Source organism: Leopardus geoffroyi, chromosome A1 (genome assembly GCF_018350155.1).
Source record: "Leopardus geoffroyi isolate Oge1 chromosome A1, O.geoffroyi_Oge1_pat1.0, whole genome shotgun sequence".
NCBI classification, from domain to species: Eukaryota; Metazoa; Chordata; class Mammalia; order Carnivora; family Felidae; genus Leopardus; species Leopardus geoffroyi.
The window spans coordinates 205625561-205638070 of NC_059326.1; the positions used below are offsets into that span (position 1 = coordinate 205625561).

The 12510-nt window shown below is 38.4% G+C and overlaps 1 protein-coding gene across 1 annotated transcript in view; it reads left to right on the top strand.

The window, feature by feature from the left end:
• OXCT1 (3-oxoacid CoA-transferase 1) overlaps positions 1–12510 on the top strand; it is a 137494-nt gene that overhangs the window by 29506 nt on the left and 95478 nt on the right. Inside the window, exons 6-7 of the mRNA XM_045439252.1 lie at positions 287–393; positions 4038–4098. Of these exons, the coding sequence (XP_045295208.1) occupies positions 287–393; positions 4038–4098 (168 nt within the window). The remainder of the gene's footprint in view (positions 1–286; positions 394–4037; positions 4099–12510) is intronic.

Here is a 12510-nt window from a genome sequence, read left to right on the forward strand (position 1 = left end):
CAGTCTGTGCCTTTGGCATATAGAACTTGCAGTTCCTCCAGTTTACTAAGCTCTCTCTTGCTACTGAGTCTCTGCACATGCTGTTCCCAGTTCCCCTTCCACCACTTTGATCAAATCTAATTGCCTACCACTCCTCACCCTTGAGTCCTCAGTTCAGATTGTCCTCCCTCTGAGAAACCTTCCCTGACTAGGCGCGTATCCTTATTATCTGCTTCTATCAGAGCACATACCACAGCCAAACAAGACTTCCGCAAATATCTGACAGTGCCCTCTTTGTCTCCTGCAGGTGAGGGAGTTTAATGGCCAGCATTTTATTTTGGAGGAAGCAATTACGGGAGATTTTGCTTTGGTGAAAGCCTGGAAGGCAGACCAAGCAGGAAATGTGATTTTCAGGTAGTATGATGGTTTTACGCAAAGCAATGCAATTAATGCAAAGTTGCATTTCAGCAACTTTACATTTCCTAAATTATGTTTGCAAAATAGATATCTTGGTGTGTTTGGTGTTTAAAAATTCATTTAAAAAGTGGCTTACAATCAAACCAACCCACAGGTCAGTATACATACACACACACACACACACACACACACACACACGTGTGAGTGTGTGTGCGCGCGCGTGCGCAAGGCAGCTGCTCTTGCTGAGGTGTGGTGTGCTTCTGGGAATCTGTTCTGATTGGCTGGTGCCCACATTGAAAGGCATTTGAATCTATATACCCTTGTATATAGTTACATACAAACGATTTTTCCATGTGTGTTTTAGTTGCCAGGAAAGGTACAGTGTTGAGACATGCTTAGCAAATGTGACAAAAACACACAATTGTATTTAATTTTGATGTTGTTATTGATATGCATTGTCTTAAAGGGCCTATGTGATTTTGATATTCTGGAAAGATACTGCTACTAACCATTTAGATCAGTTCTTTTCCAGTCCTGTTGGTGTCTACTAGGAAATACGTATGTAGGTTCTAATGAAAAGTTGATTAATCTTGATAATCCTGAACTTGCATTCTTGTTATCTGGATAGCCACAGATATTAAGCCACAGGCTTAATAGATTTCAAGATCTTTTGATTGCCCTAAGCATACTAAATACCAAGTATTTAGTATTTTGGATTTATACATTATATGGTTGTATTTTGAAAATTGTGCCACCTTTGAATATACATAAGCAAATTTTCCAAAATGTGTGGTCTTGAAGACTTCACTTGTTAGGTTACAGAAATAGTTTTCTTTTTTATAATATGGTCATTTACTGTTCTAGCGGTTTTTTATCTTTACCAAATGCAACATTGGTGTGATCACAATTAAATTCTCAGTGACCACTCTCATGTCATTTTTGTTGATTTCTGAAGACCTTATATTAATACCATATTTGATTTTTTTTATAACTTGTTTTATTTTTTATTTTTTAAAATTTACATCCAAATTAGCGTATAGTGCAACAATGATTTCAGGAGTAGATTCCTTAGTGCCCCTTATTCATTTAGCCCATCCCCCCCCCCAACACCCCTCCAGTAATGCTGTTTGTTCTCCATATTTATGAGTCTCTTCTGTTTTGTCCCCCTCCCTGTTTTTATATTATTTTTGTTTCCCTTCCTTTTATGTTCATCTGTTTTGTCTTTTAAAGTCCTCATATGAGTGAAGTCATATGACATTTGTCTTTCTCTGACTAATTTCTCTTAGCATCATACCCTCCAGTTCCATCCACGTAGTTGCAAATGGCAAGATTTCACTTTTTTTTTTTTTTTTTTAATTTTTTTTTTCAACATTTATTCATTTTTGGGACAGAGAGAGACAGAGCATGAACGGGGGAGGGGCAGAGAGAGAGGGAGACACAGAATCGGAAACAGGCTCCAGGCTCTGAGCCATCAGCCCAGAGCCTGATGCGGGGCTCGAACTCACGGACCGCGAGATCGTGACCTGGCTGAAGTCGGACGCCTAACCGACTGCGCCACCCAGGCGCCCCAGGATTTCACTCTTTTTGATTGCCGAGTAATCCTCCATTGTATATATATACCACATCTTCTTTATCCATTCATCCATCAATGGACATTTGGGCTCTTTCCATACTTTGGCTATTGTGGATAGTGCTGCTATGAACATGGAGATGTATGTGTCCCTTCAAAACAGCACACCTGTGTCCCGTGCATAAATGCCTAGTAGTGCAATTGCTGGGTTGTAGGGTAGTTCTATTTTTAGTTTTTTGAGGAACTTCCATACTGTTTTCCAGAGTGGCTGCACCAGCTTGTATTCCCATATATTTGATTTCTTGAATTCAACCAGTTAATTTTGGAAGTTATACATTTTGCATCCTATCTTATTTGACACCTTGGTAAAATGTTTGCAAAGTTTAGTTGCTTTTTTAAAAAGATTAATGAAATTGGGGCATCTAGGGGGCTCAGTCGGTTAAGTATCCGACTCTTGATTTCGCCGCAGGTCATGATCTCAGAGTCTGTGAGTTCTGGCCCCATGCGCTGTCAGTGCAGAGCCTAGTTGGGATTCTCCCTCTCTCACCCCCTCTCTTTTGTGCTTTCTCTCTCTCTTTCTCTCAAAACAAATAAACTTTAAAAAAATTAAAGAAGATATTAATGAAATTGTATAGAAGCAAATGGAAATGAATGATTTAAAATATTTCCATGCGTTTGTCCTGTGATTCACTGCCTGGCTCTACTATCTTAAAGACTGCACAAGGGCTGTTCTGAGCATTTATTTATGCCTGTGGCTCTTGAGATTTGATATGGGATGAGACGGCCTATCAGTAATAGTCAAGTGACTTAGATTCTTAGGATACTGGCTTCCAGGATGACCCTCTTGTTTAGTGGGACAACTGGTAAGAGGTCTGTCTAGGCCATTGGTAGAACAGCCCTGCATGCCTTTGCCTCTGGCCACACTGCTCTTGGAGCTTTCAATGCTGTTTGGACATCTAGTGAAATCCAACACAGCAACTTGTGGAAGTACCCAAGGACCTCTCTCTCTGGGACATGCCTGAGTTTATATTTATCCTTGAATCCCAGTGAGATAAACATTGGTGGCCTAAAAGAGCTAGTAAAAGAGAGCTGTAACTCATTTCCCTTTATGAAATGAGTTTTTCTACCAACTTACCTTCTCAGAAACAAAAAATACATTAAATTTTTTATGGATAGTGGTGGTGCATTAAGTTAAAAACTTGGGAATGGGGGCGCCTGGGTGGCGCAGTCGGTTAAGCGTCCGACTTCAGCCAGGTCACGATCTCGCGGTCCGTGAGTTCGAGCCCCACGTCGGGCTCTGGGCTGATGGCTCAGAGCCTGGAGCCTGTTTCCGATTCTGTGTCTCCCTCTCTCTCTGCCCCTCCCCCGTTCATGCTCTGTCTCTCTCTGTCCCCAAAATAAATAAACGTTGAAAAAAAAATTAAAAAAAAAAAAAAAAAAAAAAAAAAAAAACTTGGGAATGCAAAACCGTCAGCAAAATTGGCACTTTCTTGAAGTTTTTACACCTCAGGGTCTGATGTGGGTGTTGTACTTCAAAAATTTCATTAGAAATTGGTTCCCCGGAATGATCTTTATAGATGATTCACACATTACCAGTGAATGTTTCATTTAAATTCAGCAGTAAGTTTCTCTTTAATAGAGAATATAATTACTATACCTTCTCATATAAAGCACTTGCTACTTTTCTTAATATTTTAACAAGACCAAGTTTAGTGAAATCCATAACTATAGAAACAAAGTGGCATCTCAGTTAAAAGATTCAGGCAAATAGTTTGAAATAGAGTAGATTTATTAATATCTATTTTATCTTTCTGCGTATGATCATATGTTGAACATGAAAAATAGTCCCTCTTCTCCTCAACTCCATATAAGCTATATAACTGAATGAAGTGGCCATTAAATTGTTTTTATTTATAAAATAGTTTTAATACTTATGGAAAATCTGATAAATTCTTTTAAAAAATTCACAGAGTTTTAGTTTATAGAAATTATTTTAATTTATAATGAAAGCTGAGAGAGGCTCTTCTTATTTTTGGTCTTCTTTCCCCGCTTTCCCCCACTCCTAATATAGGAAAAGTGCAAGGAATTTCAACTTGCCGATGTGCAAAGCGGCAGAAACCACAGTGGTGGAGGTAAGAGAAGAGGTTTTTTCTGCTTTCCAGAGGTTACTTTTTAAACTTGATGTTATGTATTAGTTCAGAAAATGTACAGCAGTTCATTTGTTTTCTGGAGGATAAACAATGACAAGTTTTAAATTTTGGATATCGAAGAATTCTATTTCAATGTATAGTAGTTGAAATTTTACTGTAACATCAACTTTCTGGTTAGCTAGGGTCTCACTAGAATGCTCTCTTTGAGATCAAGCTATGAGACTGACCAGCTTATAAAAGTCCTTTGGTACTTGAGTGAAATAGACCATGTTGGGTAAAATTGCAAGATGAATTTTTATATACAGAATCCCAAAAATATAGTAAGTTGTGTCAGAAGTCCATTATCTTAGATACTGTGAATTCTTTAAGGAAGAAAGAGGGGGTAGTACAAATAATTGTTTTGTCGTGGCTCTGTTTGGAACAGTTGAATTAGGGAACTGACTGACTCTTCTTTGGACATCTCAAGGTGTGGGAGACCGTTGCTAGCGTTAACGCTCTGTGACAGAAATAGGTACTTACACCCATTTTGTTGGGTATAATGACCCATTTTATTTACATGTATTTGAACCTGAGAGGAGACTTTGTAATGATTCTTAACTTGAGGCTTTGAGAATCACCTTGGAACCAAATTTTCACAAAAGTTTGAGGTAGTTTTTCCTTGGGAGAGCTTTATAGGAATCCATCATGGGATCTGGAAATGAGAATATATGTTCTGGGTTTTTCTCATGATGGTAGTGTTGTATGTGGCATCTTTTGACTTCTGCATACATTTGGCCAAGATGGTATTTCATGGAATCAGTACAGTGGTATTTTTAAAAAATCAAATGTTAGAATTCAGTTCATCTCTTGGAAAGTGAAGTGTATTATTTTTATTTTTAAAGTTCTGGAGGATGTGGTACCTTCAACCCAGGCCTGGTGGTTTCTTTGCAATGACTTCAGTATATATTCTGCATTTAAAACGGACAATGTGGTTGACTCTGTGTAATCTGGTTTTTTATTTATGGAATCATCTTAATGATCTGTCTGTGACAGAGATACATAATATTACTGAATAAAAGCCTATATATAACATAGCTTAAAATAATTGGTAGTTTAGCCTCTCTTCATTTTATATATTTCTATAAAACTTCCTGCAACAGTATTCCTTCTCTGAATACCAGGAGATATAATACATTGTCCTGGGTGAAGTTCTTTTTCTTTTTTTTTCTTCCTTTATAATCTGGTTCTTTTCAGCCAGTCTTCTTCTAAGAACAGAAAATGACCCTCTAGTGTCTGAGAATCACTGTAAATATTAGAAAAGAGAGGTTTTTTTTTTGGTTTTGTTCTGTTTTGTTTTTGGCATAAGGAAAAGGGAGATAAAATCCTTTAACTGATCCTGAAAATATGATAAATGCTAGCCTCCCTTGCCTGGGAACAGACGTCTCTGATCTATCACTGCACACATTTCTGCTAGACTCAGACTCACATTGGGATACTATTCAATAACGTGCTGTAGACAGCCACTCCCAATTGATTCTACCTGCAATGACCAACATGGTGGCCACTAGCCATATGTGACATTTAAAATTTAAATTAACTAAGATTAAACAAGATAAAAATTCATTTTCTCTTTGGTAGCTGCATATAACTAGCAACTACTGTTTTGATCAACATAGATAATCTGTGAAAAGTTTTATTGCACAGGGTTATTTATAATGATCAAGATGAAATCTAATTTGTCCTTCTAGTTTAGGAATCTAAGCAAAACAGCTTTTATTTATTTATTTTTAATACGAAATTTATTGTCAAATTGGTTTCCATACAACACCCAGTGCTCATCCCAACAGGTGCCCTCCTCAATACCCATCACCCACCCTCCCCTCCCTCCCACCCCCCGTAAACCCTCAGTTTGTTCCCAGTTTTTAGGAGTCTCTTATGTTTTGGCTCCCTCCCTCTCTAACCATTTTTTTCTCCTTTCCCTCCCCCATGGTCTTCTGTTAAGTTTCTCAGGATCCACATAGGAGTGAAAACATATGGAATCTGTCCTTCTCTGTATGACTTATTTCACTTAGCATAACACTCTCCAGTTCCATCCGTGTTGCTACAAAAGGCCGTATTTCATTCTTTCTCGTTAAGCAAAACAGCTTGTAGATAATGGATTATTATAAGCCTATTTCCTCGGCATGCTCACTAGTAGAAGTCCACATGCTCATAAGTTGAATTGGAAGAACTGTGTTCTCGAAAGAGGAAAATAATTTGGACTTGGGGATGGTGAGTAGATTGGGTATTTTCTGATATGAAAAGTCCATTTTGATTTTGTGATTTTTGTATTGTTCTGAGTCTAGTGAGTACCCTGGCCTCCAGCTCCAGCTCCTCAGAGTTCTGTATACTCTGTTCACTTGCACTGACCTCCAGGATTCTGTAATTCTTCTCTAGTCCTGTCCTACTTTATTTTATGGTGATCATAGTGGGATGGGTCACTGAAGTGCTGTATTTAACAGGAATCCTCAGAGATCATAAATTACCCATATTTTCTCTTGCCTACTAGTTATTAACAACAATAATAGCTACTGTTAATCAAATATTTATTATGTATTAGTCACTGCTGTACTCTTTACATTATTATTTTTGTAATCCTCAAAATAGTCCTATAAGGTAGGAACCATTTTTATCCTTATTTTACAGATGAGGACTTTAAAGCACAGACAGGTTAAGTGTGCGACCTGATGTCACACAGCTAGGTAGAGCTAGAACAGATCAATAGAGATATTGATTCCAGGGTGTCTGCTCTTTTCCATTATTTTATGAAATACTCTCACACTGTCATAAATGGATGGTTTTTCAGACTTGTGAAAGATGCTGAATCTCTGGAAGTAGACCATTTCAATGTTAACTCTTAGAATCGAGCAGAGTGTTTTGGCTAATTTCTTCCTCTATTCTGTTCTTCCTTGCCAGTTATTCTGATCGTGGTCCTTTTTTCCTCCACTACCATATACCTTGGAGCTGGCTTTAGAAAAGCCTCACCCTGTGGTCAGTAGCTGTATGGGGTCCATTCAGTCTTTCTCTTAGACTCAGTTCATTCTATTTTGTAGCCTCTTTGAACCTTGCAACTTTTCACAGATTTCCCTAAATATGGTGATTGAATGTCTGTTCTGGTACTTGCAGATAGTCAAAAGCTATTTCTTAGAGCTCTCAGCTCGTGTCCTGTCTCTTATGGAGGAGGAAATTGAGGACTCTTCAGCAGCAGCATCTGGGTTAGAGCCTCTCTTCTGAAGCTCCGTGTTGCTCCACATGGCTGCATCTCTGCAGCCTTTATCCCTGTTTCCATCCTGTAACTTGAGTTTTAAGGAGGGCAGAACTATAACTGTCTATAATATTAATGATGGTTCCCTTAGACCGCTCAAAATTGTTTTTTGGACTTAGAAGCAGGGTGGTCTTCTTGCTTTTTGTTTGTTTGTTTGTTTCTTCTTTCATTAATTTACAGTAAATATTTTATGTGAAGAAGCAAACCAGTGTGTTTATCTCGAGTTAAAGAGAGTATCAAATTTGCCCTCAATATGAATTCTTTCTACTTTCTCTAAAAGGGGAGTAGTCCTCTTTTTCAGAAAAGTTTCCCCTTTCACGTGTGTTCTGCAGAAGCTTGTGAGTTATATAAAGCCAGTGAGGTGACCAAGTAGGTCATTTTCCCCTTTACTACAATCCATACGAATATTGCATTCATATTTCTTAAAACCTGTAACCACTTGCATACTTCACCACCAAGTTGTGATATAGTGAATGCTGGCTGTGTCCCTCCCCCTCACCCCTGTAAGGAACTGGGTAGCTACTGGGAAAAATAGTGCACGTGGGTGCACATATTGGCACACATGCCAGAAAGATGTTTCTCTTTTGGGCCCAGACAGTGTTATTTCTGGACCTCCTTCTCTTTGAGTGGGTGAAGTCGTCTTCCCTGATAAACTTCACACGTTTAAGTGCAAAACCAGCCAGGGAATGACTCTTGGTGTTACATTCTGCGTGTGTAATAGGAGAAGTGAGGACTGTCGCGTCTTCCTGAGGGAACTCATTTGGCTTTTGGAAGGGTCTTGCTATCCCCTCAATTCCCTGTGATCCCTCTGCCAATCTCCCCGGTGCTTAGCCCACCACCCGCGTTTTTTTCTTGGAAGTGACCTGTCTCTGCATTTTTTTTCAAAAGCAGCTTATAATAGAAAACTCAGGGGGAGCGTTTGGAGTGCTTCACTCAGGAGACTGGTAAGCTTTTGTCTCCTGCGAGCAGCCTGGCGTGCCTGCTCTGTCAGAAAAGGTCGTCTGACTCAGCCACCGAAGGCTGTTCAAGCTGCCTGAGACCAAAATAGCTCAGCTGGTTTCATCAGGGTTGTGCCATGGCTGGTGTTAGGTTTATACATGGCCTCTTCTATTTTAGCTCATTTCAGCTTTTAGTGAAAATAGTATATTTATTATCACGACTTGAATAAAATTATTTTTATTTTGTTCACATCGTGGCGTATTTCTATATTTGCTTATGAAAGAATTGCTTATATTCTAGAATACTTGATGCGTACAAATATTGTAGATGTGTAGCCTGTGTGGGTTATGAAGTATAATAATAAATTGAATACCTGTGAACCCACCCAAGGTAAGAATTAGCGGATTGCTCATATTCCTTTTCGTCTGCCTACATCCACTGCGGCCATAACCGTTGTCAGGGATATTGTGTTTATCAGTTCCTTGCTTTAAAAAAAAATGTTCTAAGTCATAAGGTATGGACATATTGAAACTTATTTCCCAAAGTGCTATCCTAAGACTTGTGTCAGAAGAGGCAGGCTTTGGGAACTGTGACTTCTGCGTTCTGTCCTAATGGCTGGCACGTGCCATCTCTCCTTAGGAGATTAACTAGAGAAAAAGATTAGAGGCACATCTGCCATCCTGCCCAGCAGACACACTGGTGGGTGAGGAAGGGCAGAGAGTGATTGCAGTATAAAGGATATTAAAAAATGTTTGTTTTTGATGTTTATTATGAAGGACAATGAACATATATACAGCAGTAAACAGGAGAGTATAGTGAAGCCCCCCCACTCCCAAGCTCATCCCTCAGCTGCAGTGATGCTCATGCTTGCCTCCTCTACATCCCCATCTCCCCTTTTCTCCTCCTTTCTTATCTGGGAAGAACCACCAGATTTTATACCTCAACCACATTCTAAAGAGAGTTCAAAAAAGTTCCTAAATCCTAGGGTGCCAGGCACTTTTCTAGGTTCTGGAAGCACAGCAGTGAACAAAACCAAAAAACCCCTGCCCTCACAGAGCTTACGTTCTGATGCTTAAGACGTGACAGGCAATACCCAAGGGAAACAAGCAGTGTGCTATCTATTGATAAACGTTAAGGAGAAAAGACAACCAAAAAGCATGAAAAGAAACCTGAAACGCCAGGAGACAGACGAAACTGAAGTTTTAGAGAAGGTGGGCAGTAAAAGGCCACAGTGAGCTGACTCCTGAGTAGAGACTCCCCAGGAAGTCAGGGCACCAGCTCGGCAGCCCTGTGAGGAAGAGCCGTCTAGGCGGTAGGGGGAGCACATTCCTGGTGGGTTTGAAGACCAGGGAAGACCTACTCTCTCTTGTTCAGTGCTGGACGGCAGGCAGCCCAAGGAGCCTTGTATGAGGGCAGCTTTCTTGAGAGCAACAGCAGTCTCCTTCAGAGGCTATGTGAAATAGGATTTGTATATTTAGTTCGTTTCATAATAGTCCCCAAGAGATGATTAGGCCTAAATCTGACCTTAAAACTCTGAGATGGGGGCGCCTGGGTGGCTCAGTCAGTTAAGCATCTGACTTCGGCTCAGGTCAGGATCTCGTGGTCCGTGAGTTCGAGCCCCGCGTCGGGCTCTGTGCTGACAGCTCAGAGCCTGGAGCCTGTTTCAGATTCTGTGTCTCCCTCTCTCTGACCCTCCCCTGTTCATGCTCTGTCTCTCCCTGTCTCAAAAATAAATAAACGTTAAAAAAAAAAACACAAAACTCTGAGATGAATGGAAGATGATTTTGTGATTGGAACCTCTTGGCTCTTATGACTCTCTGGCCCTGTTTGCAGAACTTTGCATTGATAACACCCTGTGAATTATCTTAGCAGAAGTGATCAAACTGGTTGTTGTTTTACTTTACAATAGAAGGTGGGAACACAGTGGATTTTAATGACATGACTTAATCACTTCAGTGGATTCTGTGAACATTTAATCTCCACCAAGCAGGCCAATTAATGTATCCGTGGTTTAGAGACTTTGGTTATCTTCCTTCCTGCTTTAGAGAACACAGAAATGCCCCAGGGATAAACATAAGTCCTTTCCTCCTAAGTGTCTTTTCTTCTTAATCTTGACATTGCAAATGCCTTATGATATTACAGCTTCTAAAGCAGTGAAACTCACAATTTTTACAAGAAATAGTAAAAAGAAAAAACATGGGTATAAATAGAAAAAATTAAAACTTCTCTCCACATAAGACAAGCACTTCTAATCAGTTAAGAGACCTCATTAGACAGATTCAGTTTCAAGCACACACATCCATACCCAGGCAACTACTGGTCATGCCTGTATGGAATTCATTCACACACACAATTCTCTGATTGACCTATGGAAACGTGATATTTATGAGAACTTGGCTAGAATGTCAAATTTGACAGTCACTGTGTGATGCATAATATGCTAAGTATTTTTCACTGCCCTTAAGTATTTACCTGGTAAAGCCCTGGTTCAGTTAGTTAACTAGAATGAGGACAGCAAGAAACTATTCCAGTCCTCCTTACTTCATCTACATGGGCCAGTTGAGTTGAACATTCGACACAAATTCTTTTTAAAAGGTGAGAGGAGGTAAGAAAGCTGTTTGATACAATACAAAAAGAACAAATACCTTCTTTCCTCCAACCCCCCCATGAACCCTGGTGACCCTTGATCCTAAGGCAGAATGCAGTCACTTGCCCACGTGTTAACTTTCGGGATGGATGTGGTAAGCAATGGATATCATTTACATTGATTTTTGTTGTTAGACCTGTTAATTTATATCTTTTATTTTACATTTCTTTTTCTTACAGGTTTTTAGTGACAAGATTTTATTCATGCTTTATATTTCATTTTATAATTATTACTAAATCACTCTGAAAGAGGTATCTGTAAGTTTCTTATGCTACAAATTCAGCCAGATAAACAGTGCTTTGACAGATAATTTCCTCACACCACTAAACTAACTGAAGTGATTGACTTTACTTATTTCAGAGTATTAAAGTATTTAAAGATCATTCGTGGCTATTAAAGGCCATTGAATTTTCATGAAATACTACATTGGTTTGAAAATATTTGAATGCTAATAAAGATGTATTTAATGAAGACAAATTGTATTAATGAAGACGAGTTGAGTATTTTGGCAAAATAACCTTCTCAGTAGTAGAATTACTATTACATTAATATCTGCTGTTTCTACCAAGGAAACAGTAAATATTAAAGTATGGACTTGATGAATGCCTGGTGTTAACTTCACTTTTTTTTTTTTGCACACTCTTATAGATTACTAAATATAATTCTTAGACTAATGACCATTTACATCCAGAAGAATAGCAGAATAGAAACATGGTTTATTGATGATAAAAATATATTAAATCAAGTGCTAATCCTGACATTTTATTTCTTGTTGCTTGGTAACAATGCAGCAGCTATGTGAGAGAGTTCCATTATCTCGGGTACAATGGACTTCACTGCATTGTGGGGTAGCAGTACCAATTACAGCAAGTGATTTGTGTGCCATTATCCTTACAAAATTTAGGTGCTGTTTTTTATTGTCAGTGCAGAGATCCTGAAAGTCATTTAATAACACATTCCCTTTTTTTTTTTTTTTTTGATGGGCTGGTGAATTTTATTCTATTTTTAGGTTTTTGAGTTTGTATCTATTTATAATTTTTGAGGCTTCACAAATTTGCATTTTGTCAATGTGTATCAACTGTATAAACTTAGGCTTTTACATTTATTATAAAGGTATGTACATTATAAGGGAAGCTTCATTAATTCTTGGTGAGCATCTTTTATCCATGACCACCTAAGGAGGGGAGAAAAAACTATCTGGGCAGAATTTTTTGCCTCATGAAAAATCATCAGAGTATATTCCTCATCCTTCTCTAATGTAAAAAATTCCTAGTTTAGTACCTGCTTCAGGAAAAGGAAATCTGTGGAATTCATTTTAAATGATTCATTTTAAATGAAAGGCTGATTTACGTTGTGTGTAGCCATATATGTTCTATATACTATTATATTAGTTCACAGTAATTATTTAAAAGGATTGCAAAACTATAGCCCATGGCCTATTTTTGTACCACATAAAGTTAAGAATGTTTTTATATTTTTATTTATTTAATTTATTTTTTTTTAATTTATTTTTTAAGTAATTTCC